We start from the raw sequence: 19,832 nt of genomic DNA, 5'->3' as shown, positions 1-19,832 counted from the left end.
TCTGAGTTCTTTGTGTTTAACTAGAAATATGAATAATTCTGATGGTTTGTGTGCTTTTTGTTTTGTTTCCAACAAAAATTTCAAGACAATTTACCTTCCAAAAACTGTTTTATACACGCTGATGGGATGCTTGCTTAATCTAAAATGATTCTTTCATAAATTCATCTACAATGTGCCAATCAGTGACGGATGGAAGCTCACGATTACAAACAAACTGTTTCCCTCTGCAGATGGTATTCCTGGAACCTCGCCACAGCCTCTATCCCCTGTTCTCAGAACAGCACAACCCCTGGCACAGTCAGTGACCCCTGCAGTGACAACGCTGGCACCAGTAGCCTCGCCTTTAGTCCATAGCACAATGGCAGCCGCAGCTCCGGAGACTACCTCAGCTGCTGGAGGGGAAGAACTTTTATCAAAGCTCAGCATGGCCTCAGATCCAGATTTGGAGCGAGAGGCTGAAACAGAAGCGGCGACCGACACAGAAACAGAGGAGGAAAAAGCGAGACGTCTTCTCTACTGTTCGCTGTGCAAAGTGGCCGTCAACTCGGCATCACAGCTGGATGCTCACAACAGCGGTAAGAAACGTGATTAACCAACGTGGTGTCATGTTTTATTTTATTTGTTTCACAACACTGGAATTGCTGCTCAGAGAGTTCAACACCTGCACATCATATTTTTGACACTGATTAATGTAAATTAATTTGATGTGATCCCGTGACCTTGACATTGGACCAGTTCTGTCCAAGCTCAAACCACTTTATCCTCCATTCAAATACAGTCCTCCCACCATGTTTCATCCATACTGGCTGTTTGATTTCATTTGTTATAATCTTGAGCTTGACCATTCAAGGTCACCCAAGTTCAAAGATCACATGAGCAATACACAGTAAATTTTACAGAGTAAAATATACTCTGCCAGGATAACATTTGGTCCCAGTCTAGAGTTAAATACACTCTATTATAGCGTGAAATCAGCTGTACCGTCTTGTCAAATCACATTTTTCAACTCCAATAAGAGTCATTCACAGCATAACAGAGTTGATTTTACACTGTGATAGAATTGATTTAGCACTGTGATAGAGTGTATTTGGACTGGGACCAAATGTTATCTGTACAGAGTATATTTTATTCTGCAAAATTTACTGTGTAGAAAGGTGATATACAGTATAAGTAAAAGCTTCTTTGAATTAGCCATTCTAAAGATCTATCCAAATTTTGACTTTGGCCTGTGACCTTCACGTATTCTCAAACTCCAGTAACTCTGTCCTTGGCTGACCCACAGTTGTTCACATGGCCACATTTGTTCACACACAGATGGAGAGATGGACTCAGGGGACTGAAAACAATACCCCTGCATGTGGGTGTAATTATGGCTATGGAAATTGTTCAGAAATGGAGAGAGGCTGTAGATGTGTTTACCTGTTGTGTCATCAGTCACCATGACTTTACCATGATGTTGTCATAAATGGACTACATTTACATCGCGCTTTTCCTCAAAGCGCTTCCATATCATCATCCATATTATAATTCTCTAAGGCCCAAATCTGCGAGTCTGCTATGCGTTATATGACATACAATTTAAACATTTTTATAATAGACAGCATCGTACAGGCATTCTGCATGTTTCTGCACTGTCCTCAATAATGAGCATGATCAATCCATTAAACTTAGAATGTATTACTATTTGTCACTGGTTTCCATGGGAACCATTTATCTGATCTGACAAAGTAAACATTTTGCCTTTGATTGTGATTGTGATCTGGATTATCATTTAAAAAAATGTCTCATTCCAAAAATGTAGATATGTTGCAGTGCACTGAGTATCCATACGTTTAGTTTGTGCATAGAAAGGTCAAGCTGCTGTTATTCTATCACACTGTCCTCTGTCCATTCTGTCCTCTGGCTGTCATGTGCATAATCACAAGGCCACTCTTCAATTTGAACAAAACATCCCATAACTTTAACATAACAGGATAACAGGAACAGATTAAGTATCTGCTGGCTCTGGAAAGTTTTGTCAATGACTCACATAGATCCAGTGACTCTACAGCCACCCTGATTCATTTGCAGTCTGTGTAACACAGCTGTATGCAAGAATATTTTAGAAGGCTCTCAGCTTCACTTCTGACTCCAAAAATGGTTATATCAATGGGTCTTCCATTTGGGGAAACAGGTTGAAGTCACCTGAAACCTATTAAGGTGAGTAAGGGTCATGAGGCAACATCTGAATGTCATGATCAGCCAACCTGTGTTGTGTGGATGTTGGGGTTGTCTTGGAAACAGGTGTTCCCAGGTCCAAAGTGTGAAACCGATCCAAGATGGACTTGAAGAATTGGTACCCAAACCAGGATGTGCAAAAATTATTTCTAAAAACAAAGATTGGTGGATATTAAAAGAGCAGCAAATGTCTGTGTGGCATGACACTGATTCTGAATCTTAATGAACTCAGCAACTTTACAAAACTATTGCAGAGAAAATGCAAATAATTGCATGGGAAAAAAATACAAATAAGTGCAGAAGAAAACAGTCCATTTATCCATGGACCCTTTGTTATCTCTTCCTCTCTAATGATCATGAACTCACAATAATCCTGCAGGGTCATGGGCTTTACCAGGTATAGGCAACCTAGGCAGTTGCTGAGAGTGCCACCAGTGCGGGGGGGGGGGGACTACAATACAGTAAGTGAGTGCACCAGTCGACAGTTTACTGTACTTTTAAATTATTCTGATGGTGTGAAAATGAAATGATCAAAGCCTTTGGGGGCATAGTTGATGACGGAGAAAAACAAAGAAGAATGGAGACAAAAGTACTGAGGTATCAGGGATCTCTCAAGCCCTCACTATGTTACACATTGGGTAGTGTTTATAAAATAGATAGCTGACATTTTTCAAGGGTGGTAATAAATTAAACAAAGTTTCTATAATGATTTGGAATGGCATGTGAGTCCAGAATGTAATTATCAATGTCCATTGTTCATTATTGTTCCGTAATATCTGTAATTTCTCCAAAAATATTAGTCCTATCAATGTTCCGTTTTGGTGGCATTCATCCTTGATCCTTGATACATAAGCATACCAAACTACAAATGTCAGCTCTCCCCAGTTTATCCGTGATTGAAGCCATGTGCACGCACACATAAAGTTGTGCTCAAAAGTTTACATATCCTGGCAGAATTTTTGTTTTTTTTAGCCATTTTTCAGAGAATATGAATGATAACACAAAAACCTTTTTTGCACTTATGGAGAAATTGTGCACAGTGCAAGCTTTGCATTTTGCATCTCCAGTTATCCAGCTGCATGATGAAGTGGTATCGGAGGTATAGGAGGATTTTCTTAAAAAGAAGACCTGTAAGTTCAACTACAAAATGCAAGAAGGTACATCTGAGATGCAAGCCTAGATTTGATCTGTTTTGGTGAAAGAATATCCTTCTTCTCGCTACTCCACTATGAAGCTAAGAGTGATGATGCAAAATGAAAATTTGTAGTCATCATTCATACTCCCTGAAAAATGGCCAAAAAAACAAATGTCAGGGTATGTAAACCTTTGAGCACAACTGTACATGTACACAGAGGCCACTTGGCTTTTAATATATAGATGTGGGGAGCCGAGTTTGCTTGTGAATCCCCACAGTGGCAAATATAAAGATAACCTTAAATATTGTGCCAGTGCTAGTGGCATGGTTACGGCCCACTGAAACATTATTTTCAACCTCACACATGCTGTGCGCTGCAGCCTTGGACTTAAAAAGAAGCTTTTATATTGATGCCACAGGCTCCTTGTTGACAGAAAAAATATAGAATTCATTGTAAACCTTTCTGAGTTTAATTTAACAAGATACTTCAAGCTTACTTTGTGCTTCTTTCTTGAATGATGAATGGCTCAGTGCATAGCATTTCTGTGCTGAGCACAAAATACACTTTAATGCGACAGTGGATCATTATTGTAATTGATAAGCCATTTTCATGTGAAAGCTGCAATGAATTTCATGAAAACTGGGATAAAATGTTCTGATTCTATAATGTGAACTGCGGAAAAGAAACTAGACATCGGCCTCCAGTTAATTCCGTTTTTAATGTGCTTTGTGTCACATTTAATGTGCAACATCTCACACACATGCACACACTCAGAAACACACACTCACTCACACACACACGCATCTCAGAATGTGATGTGTGTAATAATCACAGTAGATTTGAGCCTTTCACCGTGTACTTCCAGCCTTCCAGTATTCTTCGTTTGTTTAAATATCAAAGTTGGAACACTAATTAAACATCTGAATTTGCAGATTTATTTCTTTTTTAATAAGCGTATAAACTTGAACTCGTACACAGCGCAACACATGGGGCCATGGACATGGAACACTTTTCAGCCGCTGTGCAGCGCATGAAACTTTGTGAATAAAATTTTCCAATGAATTCTTCAGAGATCTCACATCGTAAAAAGCTGCATCAAGCTATGAATGAAGTATATAGGGCCCTTTCACACATAGTGCAAATATGTACAACTCAGGGCAACTCACGGCGGTAGAGCTTGTATGAGCGCACCACGAAACATGGCGCTGATGGGCAGGCATGCACGATGCCATTGCTACGGTTTGTGCAAACGACAGTGTCTTTGGAGCAGGAACACAGTGTGAGCTGCTGCAGTTGCTCGCACTGCATTCCATGGTACGAGCTGCACCATATCACGCCGCTGATGTGGAGGAAAGTAAAATAAAAACCAGCTATATAATTAGTGAATATCACTGGGTTGATATAAATAATACATAAAAGGGGATGCAATACAGAAGCCCGCGGTGAAATAACCCTGGTTAAATAAAATAAATACATAAATGACACTCACGGGATTTGAACCCGTATGCTCTGATTATCAGACGGAAACTTTACCACTGTGCTACAATCACTGTCTTGTAACAGGAGTGTGAAATGGTTAAACTCAATAAGCAGATAAATGTATTTTCTAAAAAAAAAAAAAAAGCACTGTGATAACTGACCAAACGGCCTTTGGTACAGCGTATTTTTGCTGATACGTGATTTAAAGTGGTGCATTTGTCATACTGTTGGCCTGTCGTATGGTCCTGCGGCACGCCGCTCACAGCCCTCACGGCCTGACACGGGTGTCCTGTCAGACGTGACATTCAGATCGCCTGCTGCGTGTCCACATGAACTGACGGTCTGTTTTTAATGTTTTTATGTATTTCCCACACAAGCACACACAGGCGTGTCCGTCAAAACATGGGACATGTGCTGCAGCTGTGCTGTCCAGAAATGTAGATGTTTCAACAGCTGTGGGCAGCCAGCCACACCCCCTGTCCTGTCAGCGCACAGACCAAGATGTCACTCTGTGATCAGATGAGAGATGCCTCACCTCTCCACCCCAACACATACACGTGTTGGGTGGAGCGCACGAAACACACGCACATGTGTTGGGGGAGAGCCGACACTCTGGCACGCCACATGTGCACTCGGCGACTTCACAGTCATGAGGCACTTAGACAAATTTCACTGCCAGCTCGACAATGATTGTCTACTGACTGTTGTTGTGTTAATAGTACGAATGGCCCCACATTTTCTAAGTGTCATGCGAGCGCTGTTAGATGTTGGTGTGTGTCAGCTGCAATTTGGCTCTCTGCAAAATGGACTCTCACAGAGCACACTCTGTCTTTCAGTCACTGGTATGCACAAATAGCTGTAGCAACAGGTGTATGAGGCATTAGAGGCAGCTATGATTTTGCACGTTTTGCACACTATTCCTGCTTCATGCGCACTTTATGCGCAAATCGACCAAATTCACATGTTTGGATCCACTCAGCAACAGAACCAGTGGCAGATTAACAAATACTTCAACTGTCAGAATTTTGACAAAAGAAGAGGAATGTTATGTGTCGACGCGGGTTGAGGAGCGGACCTGCGTCTGACGGAACCCAGCGCTAAAACAACCAGAAAGCGGTTCCAATAACAAAAAATTTATTTTTCCACCCTTTGGTGCATAAAAAAGTGTACAAACAAAAACTGCGTCGGTCTGGCGGAGTGAAGGACGGCACGCTCTCCAGCGCCCACAAGGATCGAAGCCTGGCGCTTCTGGACCCACGTTCACTGCCAAACACCCCCCAGGTGGACACGACAAACCGACTCTGCGAAGGATAGAAAAAGTGAGGTAAGTCAGCAGCTACAACTAATATCCTTCAAAAAGCACACACTATCAGCAACACATTCAGGTCTGAATTTAAGCTTTATGTAAATGAGGAGCTTCTCACAACAGGTGGAGGATCATCAGTCCGCATGCCACGGCAGTGAGAAGCGAGCTGCACAATTCTCATCAAAGTTCAAATATACTGCGTAACGAAATACCAAGTTACTGTTAACAATTATTCAGATAATCAATCACCTCTGATGTGTGCTGACAGCGTGTGTCCCTCACCCTTCCTCCTTCACAGGCACGATGTGTCAAACCCAGGTGCGGTCCTCAGCGTCTCACAAACGAACATCACAAGGTCGAGTTCCCGGCAATTCTGCTTGAATCACACATGACTTAAATGCAGAACGCCATCCCATTATCTGCTTCAGCTGAAAGTCTTTAAGGTTGCACGTGAGCACCATACACAGGTGCTGCACATCATGTTGATGAGGATGAAGGACTCTTCTGCCAGCACTTTCTCCACAGACAATAAATCAGTTTGCATACCACCTGGAGAGCAAAGAAAAGAAAAGAACACCAAAACGTCCAGCCACACCCCCCAACACACAACAGTACCCCCCCTTTAACGGGAAGCCTCCCGGTGACCGAACAGACCAGGTCCGAGAACAGCACCTCCCTCCGGGGTCCTCGTCAGGAAGCAGACAGCGTAACGCTCCCGAGGTCCACCGCAGACAGCAAGACAGGGCACCGCAGCTGGAAGGCCGGCTGGCATCAACAAAAACCCCAAAACAGTCCCAGATACAACCCAACACACAAAAAAAAACATAAAACCCACCCAAAACCTCCCCAGGGGACCGTCCCATCCAACCCCGGGAAGAAAAGAAAAACTCCCAAATGCAAAAACCCAACACAGCCCCACAAACACAATACAAACATAAATGCATAAAAGAAAAATAACAAACAACTTGACTTGCAGAGCCAAACACCCCCCAGAAGGCTGATACCGCCGGTTCCAGGAGGAATAGCCAAAACCGGGATCCCACAAAGGTCCCCAGGTACACATGGAGCAAACGGCGCCCCCCAGAGGACCGTACCATCAAACCCCAGGAGGCACCCTCCCCACAACCCAGGAACCCCAGACCCGGCCACACTTGGCTAGGTGGCCCCACAAGCCAATTCCCCCCCAGAGGACCGTCCCATCAACCCTGGAGGTGGAACCTGGAAGGAAACAAAAAACATCAAAGTCCAACCCCCGGAGGAATACCTTAAACAACCCCGGGGGCAAGGAAAACAACCGATAAGCCCTGTTACCCTCCCCGGCACCCCGAAAGACCCCAGGTCCCTCCCAGAGCCCCTCGGCGGCTCAATTTTGGCAAACGGCACAAAACATCAAGCCGGGGAAGGGAACAGGAAAAACTAACCCGGCCCCAACCCCAAGGCACAGAGGAAAACCGGAAATACGTCCGGTGTCTCAACCCGACCATACCCCAGCCTATCGGGAGGGGTGGAACTACCGAAATGGCGAACGGCAACAGATCGGCCCACCCCTCCGACTGAGGTATGTTCCCGCTGCACCACACCCCGGCAACACCAATGACGAATGGTACAAAGGCCCACCGAGGCTGGAGTGAAACCGGGCCCTAACTAAACCAGAAAAAAACGCCCCTAACAACCCCCCCCTAGGTGCAGAGGTCTTCTGAGAACGCTCAGCGTGACCAACCTGCACCACCCCACCGCCCACAAGACGAACGGTCTTGGGGCGAGTGAGGTTGGGGTTAGGGAAGTAGGGAAATAATAAAAACAACAAAACAAAATGACCCCAGAACCCAACAAAAAATACATAAACACACATAAAAAAAAAACAACGATCAAGTGAGTCCAGACGGGCTTCTAACCGCCTGTCGTTCACTCCACCAGACACGCCTCTGACTCCCCAAACAAGTTATAACCCCTTTCAAAGAAACAAAACATTAGCCCATACAATTTATTTTTTTGTGTGTGTGTGTGTGTGTATTATTTCGCCTGTCCCAGAACACCTGGAGATATGTCACCATTATTTTTCTTGACGCTTATATGACGGGGCAATACAGCGGCCTCAGCTCTTCCGAGCTGCATGGGCTCATCTGCAAGAGGAGCCAGAAGTCCCGTCGGAGGAGTCTCAGTGGGGCGAAGAAGAGGCAGCCCAGATCTGTGTCGGGGAAAGCCCCGAGACAAAAAACCCGTTCTGATGGCCGCCCTCTCTCGCGTCCATGCTCCTTCATCCGATCATCTAGACGAATCACCAACAATATTAGCTCATCTAAATCATTTGGCTCGTCATGGACTACTAGCTCGTCCTTTAATGGATCATTTAAACCAACCACAAACACTCTGCTTAATGCTGCGGCATTCCAACCGGACTGAGCAGGAAAAATTCGGAAATCCACAGAATAATCCGCCGCACTCCGCCTCCCCTGCCTGAGATTCAGCAACCGCTGGGCAACGGTATGAGCAAAAACCAGAGAACACTGCATCAAAAACGGAGCACAGGCTTCAACGTTTCCCGCATAAGGCTCCGGACAACAACTAATCAATTCGGAAGCCGAATCTCTGGGTGACGGAGTTATCTGCACCGGTATCGATGGTGCCGCAGCTGGAGCAGCAGGAAGCGGAACGGCTTGCGCTGCAAGCTCCGTAACGCGGACATCTGTTTGTTTAATTTGGTTTGCGAGATACTGTAATTGCTCCCATATTTTCTCCAAGTGTTCTTGAACTCTTTCGGCAAACGGAACCGCCTCTGCCGCTGGGTCCATTATGGAATGGCCGGGAACTACTGTTACGTGTCGACGCGGGTTGAGGAGCGGACCTGCGTCTGACGGAACCCAGCGCTAAAACAACCAGAAAGCGGTTCCAATAACAAAACAATTTATTTTTCCACCCTTTGGTGCATAAAAAAGTGTACAAACAAAAACTGCGTCAGTCTGCCGGAGTGAAGGACGGCACGCTCTCCAGCGCCCACAAGGATCGAAGCCCGGCGCTTCTGGACCCACGTTCACCGCCAAACACCCCCCAGGTGGACACGACAAACCGACTCTGCGAAGGATAGAAAAAGTGAGGTAAGTCAGCAGCTACAACTAATGTCCTTCAAGAAGCACACACTATCAGCAACACATTCAGGTCTGAATTTAAGCTTTATGTAAATGAGCAGCTTCTCACAACAGGTGGAGGATCATCAGTCCGCATGCCACGGCAGTGAGAAGCGAGCTGCACAATTCTCATCAAAGTTCAAATATACTGCGTAACGAAATACCAAGTTACTGTTAACAATTATTCAGATAATCAATCACCTCTGATGTGTGCTGACAGCATGTGTCCCTCACCCTTCCTCCTTCACAGGCACGATGTGTCAAACCCAGGCGCGGTCCTCAGCGTCTCACAAACGAACATCACAAGGTCGAGTTCCCGGCAATTCTGCTTGAATCACACATGACTTAAATGCAGAACGCCATCTCATTATCTGCTTCAGCTGAAAGTCTTTAAGGTTGCACGTGAGCACCATACACAGGTGCTGCACATCATGTTAATGAGGATGAAGGACTCTTCTGCCAGCACCTTCTCCACAGACAATAAATCAGTTTGCATACCACCTGGAGAGCAAAGAAACAAAAAGAACACCAAAACGTCCAGCCACACCCCCCAACACACAACAAGGAAAGCTGAATGATGCTGCTCCATGTGGAGAGCTTCTCCTCATGTCTGATGATGTGGGACTCAGTCCAAGACTTGAGTCAGATGGAGTCCAAATATCAGTCAGTCTAGTCAGGAATGGTTCAGTTTTTGTGTGTCTCAGATCTGTATGACTTGAGGGTTCAGAGCACCACAGGAGAGAGTGCAAAAATAGCAAAGAGTGGTGAGCAGTGTTGCCACAGTTACTTTGAAAAAGTAATCCAATTACTGATTACTGATTACTCCTTGAAAAAGTAACTTAGTTACTTTACTGATTACTCAATTGTAAAAGTAACTAAGTTAGATTACTAGTTACTTTTTTAGTTACTTTCCCCAGCTGCCGACAACAACCCTCGTCAACATGACAATGATACCTGTTTTGCCAAAACTCACTTTATAGTCACCCTTTCTTGACTTCAATGAAAACAAATACTTGTTTTATAAAAAGTAAAATAAAGACCTCTTTCTTGACCTCATATTTAACTGTTGACAGCACTGTAACAGTAAAACTTGCAATTTCAAACCTACATTGTTTATAAATGTAACTATTAAATTCTAACATTTTTCTAACATTTAAATTCTCTAAACATTTTACTTGTCGAAATTATTATTTTAAGCAGTATTAGTAGTTGTAGTACGAAACGGCTTCAAAACTGGACCTTTAATCTAGGGGTGTTGTGGCGGAGGGGGGCACATCCCTGCCCCACGCCCCCATTCCATCTGGATTCGCCCCTGCTTTGGCGTTTGAGCTCAAAGAATGGATAACATTTATTTATGCAGAAAACAGGACCAGATTTACAGGTAAGAAAGTTTTATTGCGTTTTCACATCATGTGGTCCTCAGAAAGAGAGTTTAGGTGCATTTGAGTGGAAAAGAGTGGTAGTTGTTGACGCGTCGCCGAGGATCAGCTGTTTTTAACGAGACGATACGGAGCGACTCAGCTCAGAATTCTAAATAAAGGAGGGGAAAAAGTATAAAAATGTCTTTGTAAAGCTCAGTGCAGGTGTGCTGATCACCGCGCTTTAAGAGGTGAGGACGAGTCGAGCAGCTGCAAAAAAAAAACGCGGATGAAAAGATCACAGCTCACTTAAAGTGGGCAATTCAGTCGAACCCCGACCTCCTGCCCACAGACCAAGTTTAATGCTGCTATCGACCCACAATGAAAAATAATAGTAACGCACAGTGACATGGAGAAGTAACTTTAATCTGATTACTGATATGGAAAGATTAACGCGTTAGATTACTCGTTACTAAAAAAAAAGTGGTCAGATTAGAGTAACGCGTTACCGGCATCACTGCACCAGTGGTGAGTGCAGTGTTTTGACATTATTTTAAAAGAAGATTATAAATAAGAGTTGTGGATTTGGATGACAGTGAGAGTCTTGAATATTCCACGGAACAAGAAGCATCAGTTACACATAGAGTGTCACACAGCTCGCTCGCTCTCTCTCTCTCTCTCTCCACCATTAATGTACTTTGCCAAATGTTGTAGAACAAATAAGGGATTCCAATGCAAGACCCAGGAAGTCTATTTTTTAATAGAGAAAATCTAGTTTGAAATAGGGATTGTAAATTACATCACATTAGAAAATGCATGGATTTCCATAAACAAAATGAAAATTGTATGTTCATATTCTTTAATATGTTGCACACTGATAGTTACCTAAACAGCCAAGTGCATATTGGCTTCAACTAAACATTTGTGAGTTTGGAGATGCTGGCTTGTGCATCTGAACTCTTCATGTGAATCAGGCTTCATTTTTTTTTTTGTAAATGTGACTTAGAGCAACACTCTTTTCCTCCCTTCACCACATCTGTTTTCTGGTTGTGATATGTGTGTAAACTTGTCATGGTTGGATTTTCAAGCAGATCATCAGAGAATATTTTAATTACTGTATCTGTGTGGATCTGTAGGAATGTGGGATTTGTAGAAATACTCTGTACAATGGCGTTTCTGGCCAATCTGGGGCCCTTGCCTGTGCTGGTCTTCAGCACAGGCAAGCCTGTGGATTAACACATGGATTTCCACTGACCTTCAAAGAGCCTCATCTCAGCAGTCCTTAAAGCTACATATATGGCTGTTGAAATTCCACAATATTGTCTTTTCCTTCATCTCTGTTGTGCAGACTAACTGCAGGAGGAAGTGCATGTGCGCATGTGCGCATGCGTGTGGTTTTGGGATTACCTGTGATCTGACCCACTTGCTTGATGTGCATTCCTGGGTGTGCACACTAACATCCGTATGATGTCTTGTAAATCACTTTAGACGTGTTATTTGGTTTCAAAAACAGCATTTTTACATTTAGAAGTGTGTATTTCTCGCTAACTTTTACAAAATATGAGAAACATATTAGATTTATGTAGAAATAAGCTGTTTTGGAACATTGTTTATTTTGGTCAAGTGAGCAGCTAGATGATGTCATGCTTCCTTTTTTTACTCTGATTGATAGTCACCCTGTCCTTCCCAGAACGGTTGCAATCGTGGAAGCCCCCATGTGATTGATGACATTGCTACCAAATGTTGATCATGGTGTTTGATTGCTTGAATTTCTACCCTTCAGTGGTCAAATTTCTAAATTGTTTCCAGACAGCATGAATTTTGACCATATTGGCAAAATCCAATTATGAATCCCTTATTTAAGTGTTGAGGAATAAAATTATAGTAGTGCCAAAGAAAATTATTTTATGACTTAAATCTTTAAAAAAAAATACAGCTACAATATAGTAGTACTTAATGAATACTTAATATCCTTAATATCCTTAAATGAGCTGTTGTAACATATACAGCAGTCATAATGAGTAACATTTCCACCAGTGGCATAACATAATGGAAAATAGTAACACGTAGTGCAATGACATAATTTCTTTCTTGCATGCTAGCTCAAACAATTCCTCATAGTCACCTACAAAATAATTACAACTTTCTACATGATCAGTTTTGCAGAAATTCTCACCTTACTGTGGGGGTCTCTGTTGATCAGAAAACTAGGATGCAAACGAGGGCACTGTTCTTCTCTCTCTCTGTCTGTCTGTCTGTATCTCTAAACCTTTTGTGTAAAGCCAGCTGAGGGGCTGTGACACCATCACCTCAAAGCTTTATTGTGGGAGGATAGCTCTGAAGACACAAGTCTTAAATGCACAGCCCAGCAGGGGCACCAAGGGTCCACCTTTCATCAACATTTCCTTGTTTTCATCTACAAAGTTTTAGTGTCAAATACCCTTTGACTGTATGTTTTCTGCATAGAAAAAATGTGAAAATTGTATAAAATGTGGCTGCAACAGCTTTAACCAACATCTCAAAACATTTGGATTACATTATTCTGTATTAGTTTCTTTACTTTTTGTTTGTTTGTTTTGCATGTGTACTTGTGTTTAGGATTTTTAACCTATAAAAGTTTGAATGGCTGTATGTCCATTTACTTGTTTTTTGTTCACTCATTTTGTTGTTTTGTTTTTTAACATCATGCAGCTTCATTGTCTTTGCTATGAAATTGCAGAGCTACTCTGTATCCCCAAGGTGACTCGAAGAGATCCCCTATAGCGGCCCATAGGGGATTTCTCTTTGTGCTTTTTATCAGAGAAGAACCAGCTGGCCTTGGTTAGACTGATTCAGTTGAATCTCTTAAATTGAGACTGAAGACTTGCCTGTTCTCTTTCACTTCGTATGATCAGTCACTGATGGGAATAATGCAGTTAAAATAACGCCATTTTTTCAGGAACGGGTAATACACACTGATAACTAATTACTGTTTCCATCGTTACAACAATCGTTACTGACAATAAAATGCGGCGAGCTGCTATAACTAAGCTCAATGAAGCTGGTTTCATCTGTTGGCTGCAGCTGAGCTGCAACTTTTCCCCCCTTTGGTGAGCGGGGGTGGGGGGGCCGGCAGGGGCAGGACAACTGCAAAAGTGATGGTGATTGGCTAAAGCCCCAGTCACACATCAATAACGAAGGACACCGAAGCCAAAACAAAACAAGAAATCTGAACTTTCGGAGACATCGATTAACCATCGCCCAGCTTCATTGTTATAGCTGGCACTTCTTCAGAATTTTCAAACTGTTGAAAAATCTGAACGAATCCTGATGACATCCTCAATTCATCCGTATTCTGTTTTGCTTTGTGTCTTGACGGTTCCGCATCGTTTGCGCAGTTCCCATACTGTCAGCGTTACATTTGATTGTTGTCCAACTTCGTCCAACCTCCCAAGTCCAACTTCTTGCAGGAACATTGATGATATCTGAACGGATCAATAACTAAAGATCCAACGAGTTGAACGTGACTCTTCCATGTGTGGGATGAAAAGCAACGTTTTCATAAAGAAACAATAGAGGCAAAAAGGTTTGATCAACTACTTTAACTATTTATGCATGTTGCAGCCGTCTCTGGCTCCAAAGTGCGTGTGCGTGCACACGTTGTAATGAACACAGACCTGTTGTCAAGACAGGGTAACTGCAGGTGGCTGTGGAGAGCACAGACTCACTGCAGAAATGATCACAGTTTCAAGGTCATTGTTCTCCTTTTGTTAGTTTCGGTTTTATTTTGGTCTTTTATGCACTCTGCACTCGCAGGCTTTTTGGTAATGGGAGAAGTGCCGGATCATTTGTCCAGTTTTTCTTGACGATTTGTGGCTTTGTGACTTTTTTCCTTCATTCAGTTAATGCCGTGTACCGTGTGGCCGGGGCTTACGGAAGAGTAAAATTTCATGCTAAGCCAACCAGAGACAGAGGTGGGCGAGAGTTCACGCACAAATACAAACACACACACACACACACATTCACTCACACCAACGACCAATGACCAAGACAGACATGCATCATTTGCATTTTCCCAATGAAAGTACATGCGTGCATGCATGCAACTTTGATTACAGATAAACTGTGGAAAGTTGACATTTGCCATTTGGTATGCTTATGTATTTTGGGTCAAGGATGAACGCCACCAAAACAGAACATTAATAGGAGTAATATTTTATGGATAAACTATGGATATTAGCTACCAACACTGAACAATGGACACTGATAATTGCATTCTGGACTCACATGCCATTTCAGCGAAGGGGCAGTAAATCATCTAGATTTTAAAAGCAAAGTGCCATCTGTGTACGTGTATGTGTGTAATTATATTTAGTAAGTTCAGTAAGTGGATAAAAAGTACTTTTGCTAAATAAAGGAGGGGAAAAACAGTGTTTTTTAAAAAACAGACAAACACACTGCTTCGCTTTAAATGCGTAGTAAGCTATTTCAGATGATCAGCGTGGACCATCTTTCTCCTAAAATACTTTAATTTACTCTGTGTGTCACGTTGGAAAGGTGTAGCTTTTGTGCTAAATGAATTAGCTGTTACACTGCCTGTGCGCATGCTCTATTCTTCTTTTGTGTTTTTTTTCTGGGGACGTTAGAGTGCAAAGTAATGAATTAGCCATGCTATAATGTTAAACGAAGCTTCAAGGCACAGAATTTGTCTCAAACATTTTTTTGTAATTGAATTATTCCAGTTACTCGATTAATTGTTTCAGCCCTAAAGCACATAATATAATTGTAAATATGTTAAAAAATACATGGATGACACAAGAAAGTGAAATCACTTATTTCCATTGTGGTCCATTTAAAAAAATCAAATGACAAAATAGAAGTAATAATAAAATAATAATAATGTCTATATGATAACAAGAACCTAATCAATTTATAAATACACTAAGATAGTAAATTAACATGAAAGATGACATAATTAACAGGAAATAAAAGGGTTGAGTTATTCCTCCAAAAACTGTTAAGGACTCACACGCCATTCCAACTCATTATAGAAGTTTGCATAATTTATTACCACCCTTGAAAAATGTCAGCTACCTATTTTATAAACACTATCCAATCTACAGCCAGTAGATCCCCATGGGCAATAAGCTAGTTGGTGTTATAATGCTGTAAATCAGTTATTAACTCAGTTACTTTTTGGGAGAACTAGTAACTGTAACTAATTACTTTTTAAAGTAGCATGCCCAACAGCAATGATCAGTCACTGCAGCATGCAGCTTATTTCATTTTTAATTTATTCTTGGTTTAAATTTTCTGACTGTTTCTTTTATTACAAAATGGTCATTGGTTGTCTTAATGCCTATGTATGCAGTGGTGTCAAAAGTACACACATTTGTTACTTAAGTAGAAGTATAGATACTGCAGTTTAAAAACACTCTGGTAAAAGTTGAAGTATCAACTTGACCTCTTTACTCAAGTAAAAGTGAAAAAGTATGTGCTCCAAAACCTACTTAAAGTATAAAAGTATAAAGTAACCTTAAAAATAAAAAAAAAAAGTAGATGCCACTAGATGAATTGAAAGCTTAATTTAAAAACTGATTCATTCTACATGTGGCCCAAGACCCAAAACCCAAAATTACCCCCCAACACCACCTGCACGAAAATGTTTCAATTCTAGAAGCTCTGAAATGCAATCTGGGACTATTCCAGACAATAAACTGCAGTGAGTGCAGCATCCATTTAGTGAGAAAAAACAACTTCCCTTATTCAGATTCATTCCAGTAGGATTCTGCTCTTACTAGGATGCAGCAGTTTTCTAGTTTGTCAGATAGTTCTGGAGGAAATCACTGAAGAAATTAACAAACTGAAAATATGGTTTGACCGAAACAAACTCTCATTAAATAAGACAGGGATGAAGTGGAGGTGTAAGAGTCACTAGGTGTTCACAGGAAACATTTATTTATGTATGTATTTATTTATGTATGTTCATTGTTAGTTGCTTTTATATTTTCTGTTGTGTTTCTATTCAGGTTCTTTTTGCCTCTTTCTCTAAAATTGTATATAATAATCATTAGATTATTAATATATAAACAAAAATAAATTTAAGAAATTACAATTTGAAAACAAATGCACCTGAACGTTATGAGAGCTGCAACTGCTTAATGCTAAGTTTTAACATTGAAAATGCCGTAGACATGCTAACGCGTTAGCGTCGCTCCCGTTTTTAAGTTATAAAATACATCTATCAACTGTTTCAGAAGACCATAACAGGTCGGTTTAACATAGAAAAGGTAAATAATACTCACAGACGTATGCTCTTTAGGGTTTTAGCGGGGGAAAATTAAGCGAAAGAAAGAAAGAATAAACGAAGCAATAGGTCGAAGCATTGCTTCAATCTGCAAACCACTGCTTGGATTGGTTCACGGTTCAAAGCAAAGCCGCGCTGCAGAAAAGTTGATTACAGGCGCACATGACGTGAAATATATATATATATATATATAAACATTAAACTGAAGCCAAGAGTAACGAGGCTGTTTGTTTTAAAAATGTAAGGAATAGAAAGTACAGATACTTGTGTGAAAATGTAATGAGTAGAAGTCAGAAGTAGGCAGAAAAATAAGTAATGGAGTAAAGTATAGATACCTAAAAAGTGTACTTAAGTACAGTAACGAAGTATTTGTACTTCGTTACTTGACACCTCTGTATGTATGTTATTATTGTTATTATTATTATTATTATTACTACTGCTACTAAAAGGACATATGTTGTGAACATAGCATGGCTAATTCATTACTTTGACGTGTTGGTTACCTCCCTTGCAGGGCTTGTCAGCTTGCTGTTTGGTTATCTTTTTAGCAGACTACAGCAAGTAGGCGCCACCATTCTTTAAATAAACTATGCAATGACATTTCATCACATGATGATCCAACTCTGGGGTTTCTGAGAAAGCTATAGATAGATTGTTGGAGATGGATAACAGATGTCAGGACAGAACCCTTCTTTACTCTGCCATCCATCTTTGGAAGTCTTTTGACAAATTTCTTCTTTGTGGAAGGACATTTACCTTCAGTGTCTCTTTTGCAATATATAGGTTATTGGTATTCCTGTGATCATCTTGGATATTATTGTCCTTTTTTGCACTACTTTTGAGGTTTGAGTGGTTCAGATTTAGGTGCTAAATTCAATTCAATTTGTTTATACAGTGCTTCATCACAACATAGGTTGTGCCAAGTTGCTACATGAGCAAGATTTAAATCTTACTGACCCCATAAGCAAGTGCACTGGCAAAATGGTCATGAAAAAGTCCCTTGAGCATTATTGTTATTATTATTATTATTGTGCTCGAACATGGTGTTCATGATGGACAAACTGTGACTAGCACAGAGGTCCAACAACTGAACACCACTCGGGTTCAGATCAGGGAGGCCGTGCTTCCCAATCACCCCCCTCCAGGTCTCACTGTTGCCGCCCACGTGGGCGTTGAAATCCCCCAGGAGAACAATGGAGTCCCCAGTCAGAGCACTATTTAGTACCCCTCCCAGGGACTCCAAGAAGGTCGGGTACTCTGCACTGCCGCTCAGGCCGTAGGCCGAGACAACAGTGAGAGACCTGTCCCTGAACCAAAGGCGTAGGGACACGACCCTCTCGTTCACCAGCGTGAACTCCAACACATGACGACTGAGCTGGGGAGCAATAAGCAATGCTACCCCAGCTCTCCGCCTCTCCCCATGGGCAAGGCCAGAAATGTGGAGCATCCAGCTCCTCTCCAGGAGTTGTGTACCAGAGCCCAAGCTGTGCGTGGAGGTGAGTCCGACTATTTCTAGTCGGTATCTCTCAACCTCCCGCACAAGCTCAGGCTCCTTCCCCCCAGTGAGGTGACATTCCACGTCCCAACAGCCAGGGGCTGTGAGCGTGGACCGGGCTGCCGGGCCACCCGCCCTCGACTGCCACCCAATCCTCTCTACACCCAACCCCCATGGCTGCAGGTGGTGAACCCACAGGAGGGCGGTCCCACGTTGGTCTTTCGGGCTGAGCCCGTCCAGACCCCGTGGGCTGAGGCCCAACCACCAGGCATGCGAGCCCTAACCCCAGGCCTGGCTCCAGGGTGGGGCCCTGGCTCCACCATACCGGACGAGGTCTCAGTTCTTGATTTTGTATTGGTCATGGGAGCTTCTGAGCACAAGGGTGTCCATAAGTGCACGTGGCACCAGGACACCCTGAGCCAAAGGTCGATGATCGACTTTGTAGTCGTATCATCTGACCTTCGGCCACGTGTCTCGGACACTCGAGTGAAGAGAGGGGCTGAGTTGTTGACCGATCACCACCTGGTGGTGAGTTGGATCCGCTGGGAGGGGAGGAAGCCGGTCAGACCTGGCAGGCCCAAACGTATTGTGAGGGTCTGCTGGGAACGACTGGCGGAACCCTGTGTCAGCGAGGTCTTCAACTCCCACCTCCAGGAGAGCTTCTCCCAGATCCCGGGGGAGGTTGGAGACATGGAGTCCGAGTGGACCATGTTCTCCACCTCCATTGTTGATGCGGCCACTCGTAGCTGTGGTCACAAGGTCTCTGGTGCCTGTCGCAGTGGCAATCCCCGAACCCAGTGGTGGACACCGGAAGTAAGGGATGCCATCAAGCTGAAGAAGGAGGCCTACTTGTCTTTGTTGGTAAGTGGGACCCCAGGGGCAGCTGACAGGTACTGGCAGGCCAAGCAGGCGGAAGCAGCTCTCCACCGGCACTGTCTATGTGCGGGTGGGGAGCTGTTGACCCTGACTGGGGATGTTGTCGGGCGGTGGAAGAATACTTCGAGGATCTCCTCAATCCCATCGTCATGTCTTCCGAAGAGGAAGCAGAGACTGTGGACTCCAGTCCATCATCCAGGCCGAAGTCACCGAGGTGGTCAGAAAGCTCCTCGGTGGCAAGGCTCCTGGGGTGGATGAAATCCGTCCTGAGTATCTTAAGTCTCTGGATGTTGTGGGACTGTCTTGGTCGACATGCCTCTGCAACATCACGTGGCAGTTGGGGACAGTGCCTCTGGATTGGCAGACAGGAGTGGTGGTCCCTCTGTTTAAGAAGGGGGACCGGAAGGTGTGTTGCAACTATAGGGGGATCACACTCCTCAGCCTCCTTGGTAAGGTCTATTCCAGAGTACTGGAGAGGAGAATTTGACCGATAGTCGAACCTCGGATTCAGGAGGAGCAGTATGGTTTTCGTCCTGGTCGTGGCACACTGGACC

At 43.1% G+C, this 19,832-nt stretch overlaps 1 protein-coding gene across 1 annotated transcript in view; it reads left to right on the top strand.

The window, feature by feature from the left end:
• znf385d (zinc finger protein 385D) overlaps positions 1–19,832 on the top strand; it is a 375,991-nt gene that overhangs the window by 313,024 nt on the left and 43,135 nt on the right. Inside the window, exon 5 of the mRNA XM_034174297.1 lies at positions 231–575. Within this exon, the coding sequence (XP_034030188.1) occupies positions 231–575 (345 nt within the window). The remainder of the gene's footprint in view (positions 1–230; positions 576–19,832) is intronic.

Source organism: Thalassophryne amazonica, chromosome 7 (genome assembly GCF_902500255.1).
Source record: "Thalassophryne amazonica chromosome 7, fThaAma1.1, whole genome shotgun sequence".
In the NCBI taxonomy this organism is placed as follows: domain Eukaryota; kingdom Metazoa; phylum Chordata; class Actinopteri; order Batrachoidiformes; family Batrachoididae; genus Thalassophryne; species Thalassophryne amazonica.
The sequence above is the reverse complement of the archived record's forward strand: the minus strand, read 5'-3'. Positions and strand labels throughout refer to the sequence as shown.